This window comes from Botryllus schlosseri, chromosome 6 (genome assembly GCF_051294905.1).
Source record: "Botryllus schlosseri isolate E-star chromosome 6, Bs_hap1, whole genome shotgun sequence".
Classification (NCBI taxonomy): Eukaryota; Metazoa; Chordata; class Ascidiacea; order Stolidobranchia; family Styelidae; genus Botryllus; species Botryllus schlosseri.
Window position 1 is genome coordinate 5,611,028 of NC_137241.1, and position 23,216 is coordinate 5,634,243.

At 39.9% G+C, this 23,216-nt stretch overlaps 2 protein-coding genes across 4 annotated transcripts in view; one reads left to right on the forward strand and one right to left on the reverse strand.

Annotated features, from left to right (window-relative positions):
- The window catches only part of LOC145440563 (profilin-4-like), a 230,990-nt gene that overhangs the window by 173,871 nt on the left and 33,903 nt on the right, over positions 1 to 23,216 (reverse strand). The gene's annotated exons all lie outside the window — the stretch shown is intronic.
- Positions 3,498 to 16,408, forward strand: LOC145440558 (uncharacterized). Of its 3 annotated transcripts, none has more exons than XM_080318193.1 (7): positions 3,498 to 3,768; positions 4,365 to 4,521; positions 5,841 to 6,053; positions 8,617 to 8,852; positions 12,497 to 12,604; positions 13,543 to 13,641; positions 13,722 to 16,408. In XM_080318193.1, exons 2-7 carry the CDS (start codon positions 4,464 to 4,466, stop codon positions 16,254 to 16,256), a joined length of 3,249 nt encoding a protein of 1,082 aa, XP_080174319.1. In that variant the 5' UTR covers positions 3,498 to 3,768; positions 4,365 to 4,463; the 3' UTR covers positions 16,257 to 16,408. The 3 variants fall into 3 exon arrangements, with proteins under 3 accessions (XP_080174319.1, XP_080174320.1, XP_080174323.1); XM_080318194.1 differs by lacking the exon at positions 3,498 to 3,768 and adding an exon at positions 3,789 to 4,085; XM_080318197.1 differs by lacking the exon at positions 3,498 to 3,768 and adding an exon at positions 4,119 to 4,138.

The window sequence follows — 23,216 nt, forward strand, 5'->3', positions numbered from 1 at the left end:
GACTGTTGAGAGAATTCTCAAATATGAAATTCGGACTATACACAGAGCATTAACTAAAATTTGACGTATAAGGTTCGCGACGTCACCAGAGCGATGAGCGATCTTTTGACATGTGTGTGACATTCGTTGAATTATTTCTTCGCGCTTGGCTCGATTTCCGTAGATAGTAGTACATGTCTGTGGTCACTGTGTTGGGTACTATAATAACCAAAAACACGTAATAAAGTCCTTACTATAATATGGCTTGATCTTAAAAATATGTCGTTACAAATCGGTTTAAATTCATCATTAGGTTTATACCAGGGCTCTTCAACCGGGTGTATCGTACACCCTGGGGTGTACCAATATTGTAAAAAGGTGCACCACTCAGATGGGGTGTACTGGGGTGTACCATATCCGCATTACAATATATCAATGACCAGCTATCACAATAGGACAAGTTTACGCTTCAGAACATGTTGACCGGATGTGTAATATCGTACAATTTTCTTATAAGCTGTACGTAGCTTGTAAGTAACATTCCCATTGTGATGTCATAAGCGAATGCTTTTGTAACACCTGTACCACCAATGGATTTTTCCGCGATTGGACACATATTTGAAAATGTGATTTTTCGTGCCAAGCGTGAATAGTACAATAGTAAATAACAATTTCACAGTATTTTTGGAATGTCATTATGCATCGCAAGGTCCCGTCAAATAAGGCTTACTTACAAATTAACCATTTAATACCCATATTATTGAGGCAGCGGCCCGCGACGTCATCAAAATACTGGGAAATTGTTTCGCGCCAGCACATTTGAGTTCGAGACCCCTGATATGAACGTCAGTAATGGACTTATTGGCTCCTTTTGGAGCAGAACAGGATGGTATTGACATATGTTCATGTTCAGCTTGCGATATCAGTCTACGATGATTCTCGAGGAAACCGCCGCGAGAGCACAGAAACATTGAATTAGTACTGTCTGCGAGATGCTTATAAATGGCGCAGTGTACATAATTGCAGTGGCGTAGGCAGGGAGTCTTGGTGGCGTCGAGTTTGAGAATCACTGTGCAGGATGGTGGCCCGGCAATCTCGAGGCCTGATTAGTATCTAGCGTTACAAATACGTTGCAGCCCTGTTCAGATTTTATACTTGAAAAGTTTATTCACGATTGGCGCGATTATGGGGGCCTTGGATTTTTCGTTCTTATTATAATAGTGTAATGTTCGTCCCACCGTACAAATGCAAACCGCATGATGCACCCGATAAAGAAATACCAAGTCGGAATCGTGTGCCACTTACGAATGAAGGGTATTCTTGAACGTTTGGCTGATTCCAATATATAGTTCGATTGTGCCTGCAATCCTGATGGGAGGTCAAAAAATAACGACATGGAACAAAGTCATTGATAAAAACCGGAGTTGCATCATTATTAATTTTGTGCCCAAAATTTTCGAATACTCCTCCTCCATCAGCTCTATCGATTAATCTGATCACGTGGACTAAGAATGGATAAATCTTTGACAGTAATATATGAAACTACCAATATTATCCACGAAATTAATTTTCCAGAATCGAGTTACTTTTTCCTAACATTTAAACTCGCGATTTTGTGAAGAGATAGTATGCCAGCGAGGTGTTCTGCTGCTACAAATTCAAACTTTTATAGGCAAGGTATATCTCAAGAAATCAGTGATGACACAAAACATCACAAGGGCTCTCCGCTGTGCGAACTGCAAAGTTCCCTTTAGCCAATTTAACACGGATACGTGACGTCCCCAGATGTGCCATGACGACGCTCCGCCGGAATACGGCCGTATGCTATATATGGAATAGGAGCACGGCCGTGAATAGCAAGGGGGTTGAACACCCCTGACTTCGGCTTACTATACGGAATCAGTGAGTTATGTGGTCAGGGGTGTACGAGTTTCGAGTAAATGATAGAAGGGTGTACCACGACGAAAAGGGTTGAAGAGCACTGCTCTATGTCACACATGCCCGTAGCAAGCATGCTTTTATATTAAAAAGAATTCTTTTTGATGCGCGAGGCTTGGGTCGCGAGATGCCACAAAATTGCAGATTTGGATGCCGATCTAAAAAGTGTAAGAACCCCTGCTCTATGTAATAGTAATTGGTCATCAGAAAAAATGCAAAATTAAATCTGATGACATGTAACTGATGTTATTTTTCTTGATGCGCGCATAAGATACATTTGAACTCTTCTAAGTTATTATCACTGTCATGGAGGCATGATATGTGTCACTAGAATCAACTCGAGTCTTAATTCTGGAATGTACTCAATGAGCTGTATACATCTTGGAATACTAATGAAACGCGGCATGACATAAAGTCCAGAATGAAGATTACTCCGTTTTCACCATATAGATCCATTACCTCATATATACTGCTATATTTACTGGTTTTCCCTTGCTCATGATCAACCATTGCATAACATATCCTGATCTGCCAAGCTGGTAAATTATATATTCGACTCTGTGTCGAGAATCCGTAATATTGATGATTCGACTATCTTCCACATACGTGCGGGAAGCTGATTTTAAAGCGCCATATGCCTAAGCGCTGCACGCGAACAACTTCCGGTAGTTCTCTTTATTTCACGGCCTCAGATTAAGATACTATGTATCCCATGGAATCGTGCTGCGAGTAGATAGAACGATGGAGGTTGAATCTTTGTCATCAAGTTTATTCAAACGCAGGGCAGCGATGAATCACAGTAGCAAAAATCACATATTCAAATTACTCAAGTTGGACTGTTAAATTGAACTGTCGGATATTTTCGGTTTAACTCAGACCCGACCATGCACGTTCTCAATTCGTGCAACTGAATTTGTAGTTGCACGAACACTGCGAAATGACAACTAATCACACCAGTACATCTGCCACTATCAGTATCAGTGTCGGTTTATTAATGTTATCATTTCAAACCACCACAAGACCGAGATACAATGAAAATACAGGAGGGTGTCGAAACGACTTGGTGTAGTCTTTATAATCAAGCACCCACCTGGGCGATGTAAATAAGAGGCGTATCCAACACAAGCGCATTGGACGAAAAGACATAAGATATAACATAAAACGATTAGTAATGAAAATGAATGCTGCATGACACTCGATAGGCGAGGTTGATATGTCAGATCGAAGTTCTGTAACCTGAAGGGCTGACTAGTATTCGTTCTGTAGAAATTGCTTGTATTTCGACCTGGCTGCGGACAATCGACAATGGACAATATGGACAAATGGACATGTTCGACGACTGTCAGGTTCTCAACCCAGGACTATAAGCGGCAAATCGATATAATGTCTTCATAGTGTCAAGCTTTGTTTCAATATTCAATGTTTTATTTGTGTGATATTTTGGCAGATCATGAAGAATGGATGGATCTATTGCCCGTAAGTGCAATTTGGCACTGACATATAGTATACGTGTATGTATACCGCCAGCTCACTATTATATAGTAGGCTGTATACACCGATCTTTAGGCGTGAAAGCTGTGATAAGAAAGCCTTTTCGTGGTATACATCAGTTGGAGTGGTGTATTCAACCGAGATAACAAAGGAAGCAATCTCGTCGAATGTTTAAAGAAAAGAATGGAATGGTATCAATCCACAAGCTATAGCAACGTCGCGTGGGCTATATCTAACAGTCAATGCTGAGATAGGTGTAGCGACGTCCGAAATTAAATTGCCGAAAGCCGAAGAGAGTAATGAGCGATTATCGAATAATAATGATGATATTGATGATTTATTAGTGGCCTAAGATGTGAGGTACGTGTTCGAATTCGATTATATGTTTGTCTAATATAAATAATCTCCGAGTGATGGTCTGAGAGTGAGACCTGTGTTCTTTAAATAATTAAGGCGAACGGGTTTAAGCTAGTCAGATATCTATAATTGTGAATAGGGGGATACCAATAACTAGTCTCATAGAAACTAACTTGAGTCACGAATACGGACTCAGTTGAGCCGATTATATGTTTGTTTAATCATACATCTATGGTTTAATATAAATAATGTACGAGTGATGGTATGAGGCCTATTACTGTATGTAATATCTTAACAACGTACAGTGTTCCGTAACTAAGGTAAACCGGTGCTTAATATGTGCTTAAATTTTTACGACGATACTATGGCCAAGGTATGCACTTGTACAGTACACTAACAATCGGTATTTTATAACCGGGACATCTAGTATACGAGGCGCTTAGATGACTCAGATTCATATGAAGTAATAGGACACTCATTAGTCATTTTAACTGGTAACTAATGTGGTCTGAATTCACATTCTGTTTAATTTTCGTCCCTGCTAATTTCGGTACACCAGATGGTGTACTGAGGCAATATGCAATGTGTGTCTGTTGCAGCACAATGGAAGACAAGCAACACTTAGCAACACGTGGTAACGATGAAATCAGCTGATCATCTCCAGATTACCGGAGTATATTATTTCTTGAGACTTTGCCATGTTCGCTGCGTTGCAGAGGGCCAGCAAGTCGACCGAGGAATACATCCGCGCTTCAGGTAGGACCGTACCCTATTCATAACAGTAGTTACCATGAGCGATCACATTCTCACAAGAAATCGTTTTATCGGCCTGGCTGGTTAGGTGAAATCTATATGATTGCTTCGCCGTTACTGTGCACTGTACACTGTGTACAGTACCATATGTATGGTACATATATGAACGAATAATCAGAAGTACATAGTTGGACAACTAGAAAATTTATAGATTTCACAAACTATATTAGAATGAGAATTATAGTTACACAGCGTTTTTCCAAATTAGATTATTATTAGAATGACTGAATTCGCAGAAACTTGGAAATTGAATAAAATTCTGATGTAGAAAGAAATACACAAAATCAAGCTCAGTTCATATCAGATCAGAGTTCATTGTCATAAGCACGAGAATGGCAAATGTTTGTACACCAAGCTTGGCTCGTTTCGTATTCATGATATTGTTCTCCTGTAGCACTTTCAGGAAAACCAGAAATTCAGCTATAATTGAAATTCTGGCAAGGAAACATTCCAAAACTTAGATTAGAATTAGATTACCGGCATTTCGATCTAATTAATCAAATTGTATAGTTGTCCAAGTCATACAATTGAAACAAAATGGATATGGATAACGGCTGCCCACTGGCGTGAGACATACGGTGTGTGTACGTCAGCGGTTGTTGTTGTTGTTGTTTTTATTAACTCATATAATTGGCGCTTGCAACTCGTGGTTATTTGCGCCCACACAGTAAATTTCATACATTTCAAAATGTCATGTCTTCTTGAACTTGAGTCTTTATTTTTCGGCTCATTTGCTGCCTCCTTTCAAGAGTTCGGCTCTCTCTTCTTCTGAACGCGCTGTATTTACAGCGGGTTCGGCGATGAGGAGCCCAGATAAACCTCCGACACATAGAAACATGGCAGAGCCGAGACTCGAACCGCCAACCATTGGTGTTGTGGCTGCAGTGTTTAACCAACTGCGCCACTCGCTTCCCGTACGTCAGCGGTATAATGAGATTGTGAACACGATTAGATTGGAGGTTTATCTAGGTCCGTCATCGCCGTCCAAGTCGCATAAGCTGTGTCCTACAAAAGCCTAGTACGAAACTGGGCCCGCCCTAAGTGCTAGATAACGGCAGCTGAAGAATCATAATAAAGGAGTATCGAGTTGCAGAGAAAAAGGGCCGTAACCATTAACCATATACAAACATGTCGAAACGCCTCTGGACTCTGGAAAATTGAGAATGACTCGACTTGAATTGATTGACTCGGAACCTTGTGACTTGGTTACAATCCTGAGACAATCCACTTCACATTTATTGACTATTATATTCCCTGCGCAGCGATGAACTGGGTCACAAGCGCTCGGCCGTCAGACGCTGTCACCCAGGATGCATCTCAAAACACAAGCTCAGAGACGGTCTTCCCGCAAATTGAACGCGACGACGCCAATTCCGAGTGGGTAGAAATACCGCTACGCGACGAGGACGCACCTCCCAGCCCGAGGGGCGTGTTAGAATTCCGCAAAGCCAGCGAAAGCGACGGAGGCTGTTTTCGTAAGTGTGGATAAGTTCTTGTTCGGCAGGTCGATGGTTCAAGCCCGGCCGGGTCAGACCAAAGACCCACTCAATAAAACTGGCATCCTTGACTTCCCCGCTTGGCGCTGAGCATTTCCGGGATAGCATTAAAGGGTGATGCAAGACTTAGAAGGCTTTAAAATCTGTTTCTGCACCTTCATTGTCCAGCGGCATATGCACATCATGCACTCATGGTATGCATGTGCAGGTGCAGGTGCAGGTGCAGAGATCGTGTGTATGTATATCATGGCGTATATGCCGCGAAATCATCGAGGACAAAAATACAAACGTCCTATTACTATTGATCGGAATTTGCATTGAAAACACTGACACGAAATGCATTATTTCTGTAGGCATCAAATATCCAGAAGTGATGGAAGTAATCAGCGTTGGTAGTTGAGTAGAAGTAGAAGTAACGAGGTAATTTCTACTCGCTTACAAGTAGAAGTAACAATTTCAAAAGCATGTCTAAACTACTTCAAGGGAAAATAGAAAATGCAAGTCCTGAAAAGTGCTCTGAAGTAACGAGATTAAAAGAACAGATTTGATCGTGGGGTCGAGTACTTTTAACAGTTAATCGGAGGCGAGTGCTTCCAAAATTGTAAATAGCATCTTCGCGACCATCGAAAAATGACTGACGACGCCGCAAATAGGCATGCTCTTTGAAATACACTTGGCTATTCCGATGCATAGTCTATTTCACGCGATTCCTATACACTCTCGGCGAGAAGTGTATGTATTTCCACCCGTGTGTCACCCCTGATATACGGGTGTAAATATATATGTACATTTGTACAATCATGACACATGAAACCAGAACCTACCTTAGACTTATACAGCGTTATAATTCGAGTACAATATTGTAACCCAAATTATGCATGTATTGTACGTAGTTACGTATGATTTATGACCGCGATAGAATTCAGAGTTAGGTTCTGCTTTCGCGTACCACCCTTTTCTGCCCTTTGGGTATGAAGTGAACACACAACCTTTTCGCTAAGACTGTATGCCAATTTCAGTCATAAAAAAGATCCCAAAACTATACCTTTTACTTTCAAAATCCAAATTGTAAATGGCACGCAGTTTTTTTTAAAAGCTGTTCAAGTTGATGCAGAAGTATTACAATCGAGAAGCCTAAGTAGTGCGAGTATGGACAAAACCTACTTGAGTACTCCGAAAAAGTAGAGGTAATTCGTTACTGAACACCTCTGGGTGCCAGAGTCGGACGACTATAAAATTTTCAGCCCTTTCCGAATTAGATTAGGAGTAGAATTATTGCTGCACAGTTTTTTTCGAAATTATATTACAATTAGAATTATTGCTACACTGTTTTCTCCAAATTAGATTATAATTAGAATTATTGCTACACAGTTTTTTTCGGAATTATATTACAATTAGAATAAGTGCTGCGCAGTTTTTCTCCAAATTAGATTAGAACTAGAATTATAGCTACACAGTTTTTTTCGAAATTATATTACAATTAGAATTATTGCTACACAGTTTTCTCCAAATTAGATTATAATTAGAATTATTGCTACACGGTTTTTTTCGGAATTATATTACAATTACAATAAGTGCTGCGCAGTTTTTCTCCAAATTAGATTAGAACTAGAATTATAGCTACACAGTTTTTTTTTTCGAAATTATATTACAACTAGAATTATTGTTACACAGTTTTCTCCAAATTAGATTATAATTAGAATTATTGCTACAGTTGTTTTCGGAATTATATTACAATTAGAATAAGTGCTGCGCAGTTTTTCTCCAAATTAGATTAGAACTAGAATTATAGCTACACAGTTTTTTTTCGAAATTATATTACAATTAGAATTATTGCTACACAGTTTTTTCGAAATTAATTACAATTAGAATTATTGCTACACAGTTTTTTTTCGAAATTATATCAGAATTAGAATTATTGCTTCACAGTTTTTCCAAATTAGATTAGAACTAGAATTATAGCTACACAGTTTTCTCTGAATTAGATTAGAATTGGAATTCGCGAATTCCCAAAAAACTTGGAAACTGAATTCAATTTCATATTTGAATGTGGTGCGATAAAAATCATGTTAAGTTCGTGCCAAGTCAGAGTTCATCCGCAAAAGCACGAGAATAACAAAGGTATGTACAGGATTGACTCGTTTCACACTATACAGTGCTGTACCATTTTCAGGAAAACCAGAAATGAAACTAGAATTAAGATTAGATCATAAAAACATTTCGCTATTTAGATTAGAATTAAATTACCAGCAGAATTAAATTATTTCGCTCTTATAATTAGACAACTAGAATCATTCAGCAGTCAAAGCCTGCTGGATACATCTCGAATAGGCGACTCGTATTTCTCCATTCGGGGTTTTCCACTCTCGAGCTACAACAATAGACTTCACGTCCAATATTAGACATAAAGCAACTATTCAACAGAGCTAACAATTCGTTTTCAGTCTGTTTACCTAACGTGGTATTCCTAATAGCCTCTCGCGTGCCGTTTCATCGCAAGCTGTATATAGTGTATATATAGTTTCGTATACCTATTCTGTAGAGCCGGAACAGCCGATGCCTTGTCCTTCTGGGAATTCGTCGGACGCTTGGACTGAGACCTCACTGCGCAAACGGCATCAGTCGTCTTCGTCCAATCAGTCGTCGGAGCGCAGCGGCCCGGCTTCGCCCGCTGTCGGCGCATCGTTTTATTACAATTTATCGCCTCGGCGTCACAGAGCTTTGCAGGCCGCCAAAGGAGTCGGGCTGTCGAATGAGCTACCTTCTACTAAGGAAAAAGTAAGTGTGTTGAGTTCAAGACAGTTTATTAGTATTTAGTATCAGTATTTGTTAATACGATTGTTGATATGCGATAATCCTTTCAATTCTCTGCTATAGTTGCTGACGATTAGGCCTACCCCTGGCAGTCGAAAATATTCGGGCTTATTCAAATATGATTATGTTATTCAGTTTATTAGCAGTTTCGTCTTTTCAAAACACCATAAGATTGCGGTATAATGAAAAGATAGGAAGGATTTCTACGAAAGAAGGAGTTCTATTCGACAAAATCGTTAACATGAGTATTTTGGCTTCAAACCTGCTGGAGTATAAAAGTGGATGTAGCCTATAAACGTGACGGAAGTAGATAAATACTCTGGAGTACACAGTTGGGTAGCTACAAAATTTTCAGCTTTTCCAAATTAGATCAGAATTATGGAATTATAGCTACACATTTTTTCCAAATTAGATTGGAATTAGAAGTACAGCTACACAATTTTCCAAATTAGACTAGAATTAGAATTATAGCTACACATTTTCTCCAAATTAGATTGGAATTAGAAGTACAGCTACACAATTTTCCAAATTAGACTAGAATTAGAATTATAGCTACACATTTTTTCCAAATTAGATTGGAATTAGAAGTACAGCTACACAATTTTCCAAATTAGACTAGAATTAGAATTATAGCTACACATTTTCTCCAAATTAGATTGGAATTAGAAGTACAGCTACACAATTTTCCAAATTAGACTAGAATCAGAATTATAGCTACACATTTTTTCCAAATTAGATTGGAATTAGAAGTACAGCTACACAATTTTCCAAATTAGACTAGAATTAGAATTATAGCTACACATTTTTTCCAAATTAGATTGGAATTAGAAGTACAGCTACAGAATTTTCCAAATTAGACTAGAATTAGAATTATAGCTACACATTTTTTCCAAATTAGATTGGAATTAGAAGTACAGCTACAGAATTTTCCAAATTAGACTAGAATTAGAATTATAGCTACACATTTCTCCAAATTAGATTGGAATTAGAAGTACAGCCACACAATTTTCCAAATTAGACTAGAATTAGAATTATAGCTACACATTTTTTCCAAATTAGATTGGAATTAGAAGTACAGCTACAGAATTTTCCAAATTAGACTAGAATTAGAATTATAGCTGCACATTTTCTCCAAATTAGATTGGAATTAGAAGTACAGCCACGCAATTTTCCAAATTAGACTAGAATTAGAATTATAGCTACACATTTTTTCCAAATTAGATTGGAATTAGAAGTACAGCTACAGAATTTTCCAAATTAGACTAAAATTAGAATTATAGCTACACATTTTCTCCAAATTAGATTGGAATTAGAAGTACAGCTACAGAATTTTCCAAATTAGACTAGAATTAGAATTATAGCTACACATTTTTTCCAAATTAGATTGGAATTAGAAGTACAGCTACACAATTTTCCAAATTAGACTAGAATTAGAATTATAGCTACACATTTTTTCCAAATTAGATTGGAATTAGAAGTACAGCTACACAATTTTCCAAATTAGACTAGAATTAGAATTATAGCTACACATTTTCTCCAAATTAGATTGGAATTAGAAGTACAGCTACACAATTTTCCAAATTAGACTAGAATTAGAATTATAGCTACACATTTTCTCCAAATTAGATTGGAATTAGAAGTACAGCTACACAATTTTCCAAATTAGACTAGAATTAGAATTATAGCTACACATTTTTTCCAAATTAGATTGGAATTAGAAGTACAGCTACAGAATTTTCCAAATTAGACTAGAATTAGAATTATAGCTACACATTTTTTCCAAATTAGATTGGAATTAGAAGTACAGCTACAGAATTTTCCAAATTAGACTAGAATTAGAATTATAGCTACACATTTCTCCAAATTAGATTGGAATTAGAAGTACAGCCACACAATTTTCCAAATTAGACTAGAATTAGAATTATAGCTACACATTTTTTCCAAATTAGATTGGAATTAGAAGTACAGCTACAGAATTTTCCAAATTAGACTAGAATTAGAATTATAGCTGCACATTTTCTCCAAATTAGATTGGAATTAGAAGTACAGCCACGCAATTTTCCAAATTAGACTAGAATTAGAATTATAGCTACACATTTTTTCCAAATTAGATTGGAATTAGAAGTACAGCTACAGAATTTTCCAAATTAGACTAAAATTAGAATTATAGCTACACATTTTCTCCAAATTAGATTGGAATTAGAAGTACAGCTACAGAATTTTCCAAATTAGACTAGAATTAGAATTATAGCTACACATTTTTTCCAAATTAGATTGGAATTAGAAGTACAGCTACACAATTTTCCAAATTAGACTAGAATTAGAATTATAGCTACACATTTTCTCCAAATTAGATTGGAATTAGAAGTACAGCTACACAATTTTCCAAATTAGACTAGAATTAGAATTATAGCTACACATTTTTTTCAAATTAGATTAGAATTAGAAGTACAGCTACACAATTTTCCAAATTAGACTAGAATTAGAATTATAGCTACACATTTTCTCCAAATTAGATTGGAATTAGAAGTACAGCTACACAATTTTCCAAATTAGACTAGAATTAGAATTATAGCTACACATTTTCTCCAAATTAGATTGGAATTAGAAGTACAGCTACACAATTTTCCAAATTAGACTAGAATTCGAATTATAGCTACACATTATTTTCAAATTATTTCAGAATTAGAATTACCCAATTCGCCAAAACTTAAAAAGTGAATCAAGTTGTGTTCACATCAAATCAGAGTTGTCATTTATAGGCATGAGACTGACAAATTCTGCACAGCAAGCTTAGCTCATTTCGCACTATACAGTTCTGTATCATTGTCAGCAAAACCAGAAATTAGATTTGAATTAAAATTAGACCATATCAACGTTTCACAAATTAGATTAGAACTTAACTAGAGCAAATGAACATTCCACGTCTTTGATTCGAATTAGATCACAGGCATTTTGCTCTAATCAAGCCAATGAGACGACTATAGAATTCTTTATCTAATTGTCCAAGTCTGCTAGAGTACTTTGAAACAGTAGAAGTAATCCAGCTTGTAATATTCTTTGGATCTAACACCCGCCTCGGCCTAGAACATTTGAATACGAGCCATTCACACTGCACAGTTGCACACTTAATGAAATGTAACGGAAGATAACATACAAGGACAAGAGATGGCAATGAAATGACATTGTCGGTATACGCAGTCGATATATCTATGTCAGATAGTGATCCCGTAATCTTGAACGCTGACGTTATGGTACTAGCCTAACGTTTCAACCCAGTTGTATCACTATCGAGTGGTATTTTATTTGTTTTCGACGGATTACAATACTTGATGTTAGATCCTATTATTTTATGTATTCGTGTAGACGGCTACGGTCGCAAATAGAGTTTCCACCCGCTATGTACACACGGAGCAGAAAGAATGCTTGGAGTGATTCAGCTGGATCGGGTTGCTTTTGTCCGTTGGCGTCCGTTTAAATGGACCGCGCAGATGCGTACTGCGGCAGTACGTTGTTGTGGTCGTATAGTCAGCTGTCAGCAATTTAAGAACTTGGTTGCAAGCAGTATTTGATTAACTCGTCTCTAATGTGTTCTTATAACGATACAGGATGATCAGAATGTGAGATATTCTGAAGGGGCTGCGGAATTGGAATTACAGAAAGAGACGCAGCAGTCAGAAGCAATGGCGGCCCATAAAGGCGATTTTACGTTAGAGGTAAGATATATGGTTTGAATTGAATCCAGTATACCTGATATCGCAATCCCGTAGATTGAACTGCGTAAGTGTAGCCTATATTTACTGTTAATGCCGTCCACGATTATACCGGTACTTGATATCGTAATCCCGTAGATTGAACTGCGTAATCGTATTTACTCATAATGCCGTCCAGGAGTGTGTTTACTTGCTATTATCAATACACAGCCACACAATATACCGCATTTGCTGCAGTTTTTCCCTCTAATTTAAAGCCTGTAGAGAAGCTTGAAGCTAAATAATAGTGTCGATATGAGTATTTTGCGGTACAACCCTCAAGTTATGCGTAACTAATAGTGTATTCATAATTAATACTCGAGTTTGAATTACTATTATGTAATGATTCCAGTGGAGTACTGATGATATACTTACTTTCAACTACTGAAGTTCTACGGCAATTGCTAGGAAGAGTCAATTACACCAACGATAATTTTAGTTTCGACATTTTCATCCGTCCGCGGAAGCCGTGAAATCAAGATAAGCCGCAAAACAGCAGCCAAAGCATGTAGCACAATGCTACGCACATCAATGGAAAAGTTATTTCTATGAAGCATTCTCACAAAGCGCAATGAAATAGGTCGAAAAAATATCAAATGTGTGACTGGGACTATTTTCTTAGTGATATGTAAAATATGCATATTTAAACTTTCCAAATCACCCATAGTGTTATGACGTCGTAATAGCGATACTCGAATGCTCGACTTGACTGGAATCCTTATACTCATTCGGAATCAACTTCTTCGACTGCTCGATTTTATCCAATCTTATTCATATTAATCGGTTAATTGTAAACGGCACGGTATCACGAGACGATCGTTAGCGTTAATTGTGCTCAGTTGAACTTTGCACCAACGAGCTTTAATCATAGTCTCATTTCAATGGATATTTACGTTTACCAGGGAAGCGTTTCGCAGCGCACCAAGGGGATACCTTTGTCGCCCGACGTGACAATGTTTACTGGGAGTCCGCGCGCAAGCGCAGGAACGCAAACGCCAAAAGTACGCATGCATATTACATATCTCACTTGATTACCCGACGCCGAATTCTCTTATTAACAACTGTGTTCTGTAAATATTAGGACAACGGCGACTTCACCAGCACGAAAAGCGCATTACAGCATCAGCTGGCCGACGCGTTGAACGCGCTGGACTTGACTCGTAAGCAAGCCGATTCGTTGCGCGACAGGCTCAAGACTTACACCTCCAGCGTGAAGCAGCAAGCTGGCGATCTCAGAGCGTCCTCACGCTCGCTGTCGCACGCGTTGGACAAAGCCAAGGAGTACAAAACGCACTGGAAACGCGAGTCCGCGTTGAAAGAAGAGGCTAAAAGGAGGGTAGACGAGCTAGATATGAACGTGAAGTCGTTGGAAAAGACTTTGAATCGGAGGGAGTCTGAGATTAAGATATTCCACGAAGGTATCGACACACTCAACGCTCTGCTAGGTGTAGACAGTTGCAAATCAGACGATGCTACGGAAAAGGTCGCGCGTGCGTCGCATGCATTAAAAAGTGTGCTAGATTTTGTTGAAAAACTACACGCAGAAGCGGCCTTGTCGTCCGTGCTGAGCGTGGTTGAGCTGAAAGAGAGTTTGCGCAAGTTCGAAGAGGAAAAAGCGTCGTGGGTGTCCTTCTCCAGAGCTAGTGAGCGAACCTTGTCATGTAGGATAGCTCAACTGCAAAGCGACAACGAAGCGTTGAAAAGCAAGCTTGCGCAAGTCCAACGGGCTTCGGAGGAAGTCCGTAACCGATGGACCCTCGCGGAGCAAGAAAGCGCCGATAAAAACGCGGAGCTATGCCACGAACGTGGCGAGATAGCGCGGCTGCGAGGTGCACTGCGTTGTGCAAACGAGAAAGCGCACGCATCCGCGAAAGTACTGGAAGAGAAAGACCGTGAAAAAGACGAACTGCGATCCGCGTTCGAGCTGCGACACGCAAGGCTTGAAGAAGACAAGAGATTTGTGGAGGCTGACTTGGAAAGGATAACTCTGACTTTGCGAGAAAAGAGAGGCAATGTGAGAGACGCGATGACTTCATGCGACGACGCGTTACCGTTACGTCAACGCGCTGAGACGCAGACTCAAACTTCGAGCGACTTGGCTGACGAATCCGATGCGCTGCAACGAGAAATCGCGGACTTGCGGTATGCGCTCGACAACGCGAGAAAATACCATTACGACGACTGCTGTCGGATGTACGGCGACATACGCCAGCTGCGTTGGACTTGTCACCAGCAGGAGGTCACCGTGCAGACAGTGCGCGCAGAAAACCGGGCCTTGAGGGTTTCGATTTCGAAACTAAAGCAAGGCATCGAGATTCTGGGTAATGACGAGGCCGAATCTCAAGCAGTGTCGCAACGCAAGCGGTCTCGCAGTGGGTCGGATGGCGACCAGCCGCGGATGCAGACTATCTCGGAAAGCTCCGTCGAAAATCCGTTGTCGCAAGCAGCTGTTGAGAATTCAGAGTCATCCGCGGTCGCCAGATCCTGCATTTTTAGCTCTGTAGCAGAGCACACAAAAAAACCCGGCGTTACTCGTACTTCAATTTCGAGCGCTGTAGAAACGGTACATAACGCCACCGGCGCTCGCTCGTTAATTTCGGAATCTGTATCGCCGACGATCAACGCTCATTGTCTTGTTTTGAGGCATGTGGAGCCCATAGAAAACAACTTATCTTCAATTTTTACCCCCGTGGTGCCGGCAGATAACGCAGCCGTCGCTCGCTCTCTCATTTTTAACCCTGAAGGGTTCACAGAAAAGGCCGACGTCTCTGTTTCTTCCATTTTGAGTCCCGTAGGGTCGCCAGATAACGCATCCGTCGCTAGCTCTCTCGTTTTGAGCCCCGTGTCGACGACGCGCGCGTCGTTCTCGAGTTCTGGCAAACTGCGCGGCAACCGATCGCCTTCCAGACGCAGGCGGTGCAGGAAATCGAGTAAACACGACTTTCCTATATGGAGGCAAGAGAATCCTTGGAATCAGTATTCGTCGGTGATTAAAAGCGATGATAGTAGCAGCAGCACCGACTCAGACGGCATCATGACAGAAACCGACCTACATTCGCGGTCTTCTATTAGAAGCAAATCGTCCAAAAGCTCAAAGCAAAATTACGCGTCTGGGAACGCAAATCCTCAGAACAAGCGCTACGTAGGCTTACCCATGTCGGAGAGTGAGTTTAGCAGACTGGTCGGGTCGATGGATTCGCCTTGCCTCTCACCCAGGACCAACCGATTAGGGGACCCGTCCCTTTACGACGACGGATACTCATCGTCAATCGTAGACGCCCCGGTTAACCGCCAACTTCACTCGACGTTGTTAGGCTACACTGTAAGCAGCTCGTCTTCTGAAGACGACTCAGAGTTTACCAGGGACACAGAAAAATCTCGGGAACCGTGTCCAGTTTCGTACCGCGGGTCTACTTTCGACGCGTCGCGTTTCGGACTTGACGAAATGCGTCTGTTCACAAGCGAGACGGGCATCGCGCATTCAGCGGATGAAATGCGTGCGTTTATGGACTTTCTGGCCCGGAAGGCCAGGGAACTGGAACGCGACCCGCGATGGCGCGGGTCGCATCTACTGGGGAAGGCGGAAGACTGGCTGAGTTTAAAAGGACTGTTCTGATGCGTGTGCTCGTTTTCACTATTTGCGTACGACTGTGTTCACTGTGATATGTTTGAAACAGTATTTATCTTATACTTTTTTTATATATATTTTCATGCAAAAAAGAGATTTACGTACTGGAATGGTCACATATTATAATATAATTCTACGAATGTTGTAATCATAGAATACCTGGGTGGGGCATAGTAGGTTCGTCGCGTTTGGTAATATAAATTTGTTATCATTCTTTATTCACAGTAAAACTATGATAAATACACACATAATTAAATATAATTGAAAATTGATAATGTTTATATCCTATTTCTTATAAATAATAATATTTATTAGGCATTTAGTTGGAAGTTTTATAAGGTCATGGTGTTTAGTTTGATGAACAAAGATATCAATGTATCGTCCTTGAAGTAGAGGACTCGGAGCAGAATCGAAAAGCCGCCGAACCCCTGCGTTTGATGTTGATGCATGTGAGAATTCGCGAATCGTGATAAGACGGAACTTTGTCTTTAAAATCACACGTTAACCCGCGTAATTTATGGAGAAATGCAATCTCAGGTTAGCAAGCTACCAAATTACAGTAGACAAATAAGTCAGGCGCGTTTGGAAGACATCAACATGTTTTAAATAGTGTAATAAACGAAGTCCTTTTTAAAAAAATCTTTTTTAAGTTGTAAAATTATGCCATAATTGTGTAAATACTTGAAAAAACATGTTGTATGAGCCTACGGACAATTACCACCCGAGATATAACCGACGTATATCGATATGGGATGGTTGGAAACCTCAAAATAGTCGGTTCAACAGCAATAGTACATATATTTATTCAAAGGAGCTATATTTAATTTACCCTATATTTTCAATTGTCAATGTCAATCCCTATGACGTCATAACTGAATATTCGTGACGCCATGGCTTAAAAAAAACACGAACAAAAACAATCAAAAACATGTTTTAAACAAGGGCCTTGTTTTAAATATGTTTGTTTGAAATTGATTTTCAACCCTATCCATAAATATGGGGGCTGAAAATTTGCGTCGAGCTTGATAAGAGGGCGATGAGTCTAAAAATGTTGGGACCACTGTTCTGGAGCTAGACTTTCGCCCTCGGTCGGACTCGCCACCTATTGATGCTGCAAGTATGGAACGTACCGCTACGGTATCTCGCAACGTGTATACAAGGATATGCGACTTAGAAATCCTCTAACTCAGTGGTTCCCAACCTTTTTCGTCTCGTGCCCCCCTTGGCCGATATTTGAGTCAAAACCCCCCCCCCCCTATGAAAAAGTTGCCTGTGACTTAAAAAATGTGCTTTTTAACGCGCAACCGTTTGTTGACTGAGCAATTAATGGCCAATCATATTCAAATATGTCCGAACTATGGCGAATGCGAACCGCACTAAACTTTGGTAAAGTACAGTCAAATTTGACCTGTTTTTGACCGGTCGGGTAGCCGCCAACGAAAAATAAATCATCAAGTCCACTTGCTATGGACTTGAGTTAAATCGATGAATTTGATATGGTATGTTTTTCACTTTGGCTCATATGTTGGCTTAAAAAGTTAAGCAATTTCACTAGTGGCGTTGTGCTGAATTCGGCTTGACGTTTTCCTGCTTAGTAGTAATTTGGTCGAGCTAGGCTGCCGCGGAGCCAATGAAATCGTCTCGTGAGCCCCACTTTATCAGGGGTGTAATATCTACGGAAGGCATTTAAACATACTCCTAGCTTCAAATCCGCCAAAGAAACATACAATTGTGAAGAACTAATTTCTACTTAACAGCAGTTCTATACCATAAAAATCTAAAAACCTGAACCCAGTGCATCTTCCGATACAATGCCAAAGCCAGAATTACCCTAAAAAAATTAAGCCAGATTCCCCCCTAAAAATTTCAAAATCCCCCCCAAGGGGGGAATTCCCCTCGGTTGGGAACCACTGCTCTAACTGTTTAAAACAACTTGGTAACTTGGTAACCAATTGTGGCATTAGAATCTAGCAATCTTTCAGTTGAAGAAGAAGAACGGCTCATTGATGTACGAGCCGAGTCCGTTTTTAAGACGCTGTTTCCATCAACAGCAAAAAAAAAATTGGATGGGTGGTAGTTGTCTGCTTCCGAATCCTATTCCATGATCATTACAAAAGAAGTCAAAATTGCAGTTTTCATCTTCATTCCTATGTGGACATGACTTTTCTATTTTGACTGAAATCGAACAACTGACAGACGGCTTGGAACAGACGACGAAATACGGATACGTTCGTGAACAAACGCAATATAGGTTCACTACTATATGCTCGTGTGAATTGAACAAACACAATGCACATATTGCGCAAATTCACATCCATCTTATTAGCACGTGAAATGTATTTTAAAGCTAAGTTTATTGTCTTATAAGTGGGCCGCGAGCATTTTATTATTTTTTCGTGGGCCACAAGCTGTAGGTGTATGGGAACCACGAGATAAGGCCTACCATATTCTCAGATTTCAAATATAGAGGACGCTTTCTTCTTATGCGTCAAGTTTGATGATTACAGGCGAAAATGTAACAATAACAGAACAATAGCAATAAGAGGTAATTTATACAGATTATTCGGTTAGTGTGAGAGTTGACCCTTTAATTTGTTGAACACATCGTGAAAAGTGGCAGAAAAAACCCCGGTGTTCACAGGTAGGCTAGGCCAGTGCTCTTTGTGGTGGTCTGTGCTATCACTGATTTCTTGAGATGTATATTGCGTATAAAAGTTTTAAATTGTAGCAGCAGAACATTCCCGCAGGCTTACTATGTATACAGAGAAATCGTGAGTATAAATGTCTGACAAAGTTCACGGTAACTGGCAACAGGTCGCGCGGAGCTTGAAAACAGTTTCAACCTCTTGATTGCATTTCGTCGATGATGTTGGTAGCTTCACATATTGCTGTCAAAATAGTGTTCATTCTCAGCCCACGTGATCAGATTAACGGGTAGGGCTGATGAACGGGGTGTCTTCGAAAAATTTGGGAACAAAGTAATGATGATGTATCTTCCAGTTTTTATTAACAACCTCTTTGCATGTTGTTATTTCATGACCGCTCATCAGGATTGTCAGTATTGAAAAAATATATTGGAACCGCCCAAACGTACCAGAAAAACTTTCATCCGTGAAACGTACGTGATCCCAACCTGGTAATTATAATATGGTGTGCATCATTTTTCTCGGCTGTTCGCATTTATACGGTGGGGCTCAGATTGCAAGGACACTATTATATTAAAATCGAAATATCCAAGTGACACTCGATCACACTAAGCGTGAAGAAAACTTTTAGGTTGTTTCAAATCTCTCAAAGATTTCGGAACCGATTGATGAATTCAAATTTCTTATTGACGGTCGCCAGCACACGCTAATTTAATTATGTGTAAATGGCCGCATAATTATGGTTTTACGGCTGCATGCGGCCGTACGTCCGGCGTTGACCACCCATGGCTTAATCAAAATCAACTTATTGGAAATGCTAAATACTAATCGGGGCTCGAGGTTACCGGATCACCATCTAACACAGTGGTTCCCAAACTCGACCCCGAGAACCCCTGGCGACGCCTTGCACACTGCGCTATTTGTAAGCATGTTGTAGGAAGTGCCCATTCAAACTATCCGACCTATCGCGGCGGTTTTTACGAGAATCATTATAGACAGATATCGCAAGCTGAACTCATGTTCACACCACCCTGTTCTACCCCAAAAGAAACCAATAAGTGCATTACCACCAGGTAAATGTTGGGCAGAAACATTTGCTTATGATAACCCAAATGGAGTGCAATTTACAATCTGCATATAGTTGATACGAACATTCTACGATATTGTACATCCGTTCAACCTGTTTAGAAGCATAATATTGCCTATTCATTGTGACAGCTATAGTCATAGCTCCATTATAATGCGGATCTGGTACATCCCTGTACAGTGTACACTGTATCCGAGTGGTACACCCTTTAAAATTATGGTTCACCCTGGGGTGTACGATACACCCGGCTGAAGAGCCCTGGGGTATAGGCTACATTGTGCGCAGTTGACCGTTTTTAGTCTTCGCTGTCTAATCGCCTAAAAGTTCTCACTGAAAGCAAAAAAAGCCTAGAATTGGGCCGTGCTACAAGTCGGCAGTTACGGAATCAAAAATAAGTAATACAGGCCTGCTGTAAATGACCATTGCAGTCGACTAACACCATGAATACCACAAACAATTAATTTGAAATAATACCAAGTCCACCCAATTTCCACATATAGTATGATGTCAATCAATCGACAGCTTATATTTTAATCTGCCAAGACACACACACACACAATGTACAATGCGACATACAAGACACACAATGCGATGTAATGAACAGATAGGGGATGCCGAACGACCAACCAGTTGGGGTTTCTTGAAGTGGCATTCAACTCGACCTAGTGCCCGGTGTCACAGTCTTCTTCGATGTTATTCTTTCTTCGTCGATCCTTTTTAGAAGCTATTTCTTGATCTTGATTTCTTTCTTTATCGGGTCTTTTTTGTCGCCGTTTGAACGACGACGCGGGGGACGAGGAGTCCAGAATAACATCCGACTGCGGGAATCCAACCCCGGCCGCCTGCTTGGATGGCGCCGACGTTCACCACTAACTACGATATTTTGAAGAAAAGTCATTTGGTTCTCGGATATTACTTTTACTGGATTGAAGTTAATATTCTAACACAGTGGTTGCCAACCTTTTTCTAGACACGCTCCCCTTTATGATAGTGAAAAATTTCGCGCCCCCCTTATCGTCCTATCACAAAATCCAACCGGGATGCTAGCAACTCCAACAGATTTTTTGATGGCATGGAAGGTTATAACTGTTGATGAGAGAATTCGAAAATATGAAATTCAGTGTATATATAGAGAAACACGAGTGAATTGGAGGTAAATTGCGAAAAGCACGATTTTTTTTCAGTTGATCGCTTCTTCGCGCCCCCTTCCGAGCTTTCACGCCCTCCTCAAGGGGAGCGCGCCCCCAGGTTGGGAACCATTGGTTGGACAGTAATTGAGCTAAATTTGAACTAAAACTTGAGGGAGTCCACGGGGGTCGGTGACGGTCCAAAAAGGGTTTGGGAAGACAAAAAGGTTGAGAACCACTGCGCAACTAGATGCAAGAATGGTAACGATGGATATCGGGGTGATCATAGTGTCCTAAATGGTGTACACATTGCGAGACTGAACGGCTCACCGAATTTGGATTACGGCATACTTTCGATTTGATCAAACGGATATCAATGGAAAGCTGCTGCTGTACTGATTACGAAAATATAAATTTTATTCTGCTCATGGTCCTGGAACCTCCCAAAATTAGCCTCGAATTTTGCTTTGTGATTGAGTTTGACATTGTGACGCAACAATGCTATCTGGCAAAACGAGACTGCAACTCAGGAAAAAAAACCATCAGACAGCATTAATGCGTCACCATGCCAAACTCGATCACAATGCAAAATTCGAGGCTAACTTTGGTTAAATTGCCTTGCTGCCGCTCATTTCTATCACCGGCAGAGTGAAGATTCTGAGATTAAGGAGCTAGACTACCCCCGAAAATGAAAAAAAAATCTAAAAATTTATTTTTGTTGATATTTGTACTATTATATGTTATCTTTCATCTGCCCAAGTTTTGAAATGATTGGATAATCCTAAGTGTGTCAAATTTAACATTTTATGATCCTATCTAGTCACCGCACCCCCCTAATTATCAACTCACCGCGAAACAATAACCAATATCCCTCCGAAACCTTGTCCCAAGGCTTCATCATGACAATCTAGTGTTATTTGCGATCTCTATGTTTGATCATGATGCGCTACAACAGATGTAAACAAACCATATGCAGAGCTCAGCACTTTGTAGCTTGTGGTTCGTGTGTGCTTAAAGACAGGGTTTGGTGACTGTTTTTTGACGATAAAATGTTTGGATTGAAGACTGTGAGACTTCTGATAAGAGCTTTACAGATATCACAGTCTCAATCTACGCCATGGAGCATGGCATGAAAGAACACATACAAGCAAGAAGCAAGTATGGCACTGGATTTTGGAACTAGCCACTCCCGTTTTATTGTCGACTACTGGAGCAACTATAGCAAATCGTGTGAAATCATGAGGGAAAAATGGATTTCAAAGAATGGAAATCAATCTGCTCAGATCAGTGCAGCAATGAATAACGCTATCCAACCCATAAAACTTGAAAATGCTGAAGGAAACATATACTACTGGGGCGTTTTAGTGTGAAAACTATGATAAAATTGAAGTTTTCAAAGTATGACTGTTACAGTTATGTGTTGGCAAATTAAAATGGCTTTTTCTCGAAATTTTGATTGTGCGTAAGTTTGAGTACTAGTAACCATTTTTGAGGCAGAAAAAATCATCCAATCTACTTGAAAATTTGAAGATAGACATATCTTGGGATGCTGAACAGGATAGTATTTTTTATTTCGGGTTATTGGTAAGGGGTCCATCCGTATTTGATCGATGAAGTCGAAAAATGACATTTTTTCATTTTTTTTTCAAAAAAATGATTTTTTTTTCGTATGTTACCCCTAGTTGGGCTATAAAAAAAGTACTATCCCGTGCATTAGATCCATTTTAATCCCTAAATAGCATTAGGGAACAAATTTAAAATCACAATATTCGATAAAAATCAAAAAATCATCGACCATATAATGTTTAATTTTTATCAAATTTAAAATGTCCACCAAAACACCTTGTGCCCAAATTTAAGATATATAGCTCTATTATTTTTCAAGTTATAGGCATTTCACTGATTTTTCAATTCGGGGGGTAGTCCAGCCCCTTAAATCGATGATTTCCGACACCTTTTATAAATATGCAATGGCGATGCGTATTCTGGACTAGAGAAAATCATGCTCGTGAGTGCATGTTGAAGTTTTTACCAGACCATGACTGGCAATTCGTTGATTTCATCGTCATGTCCTAGTACGGGTGAAGTT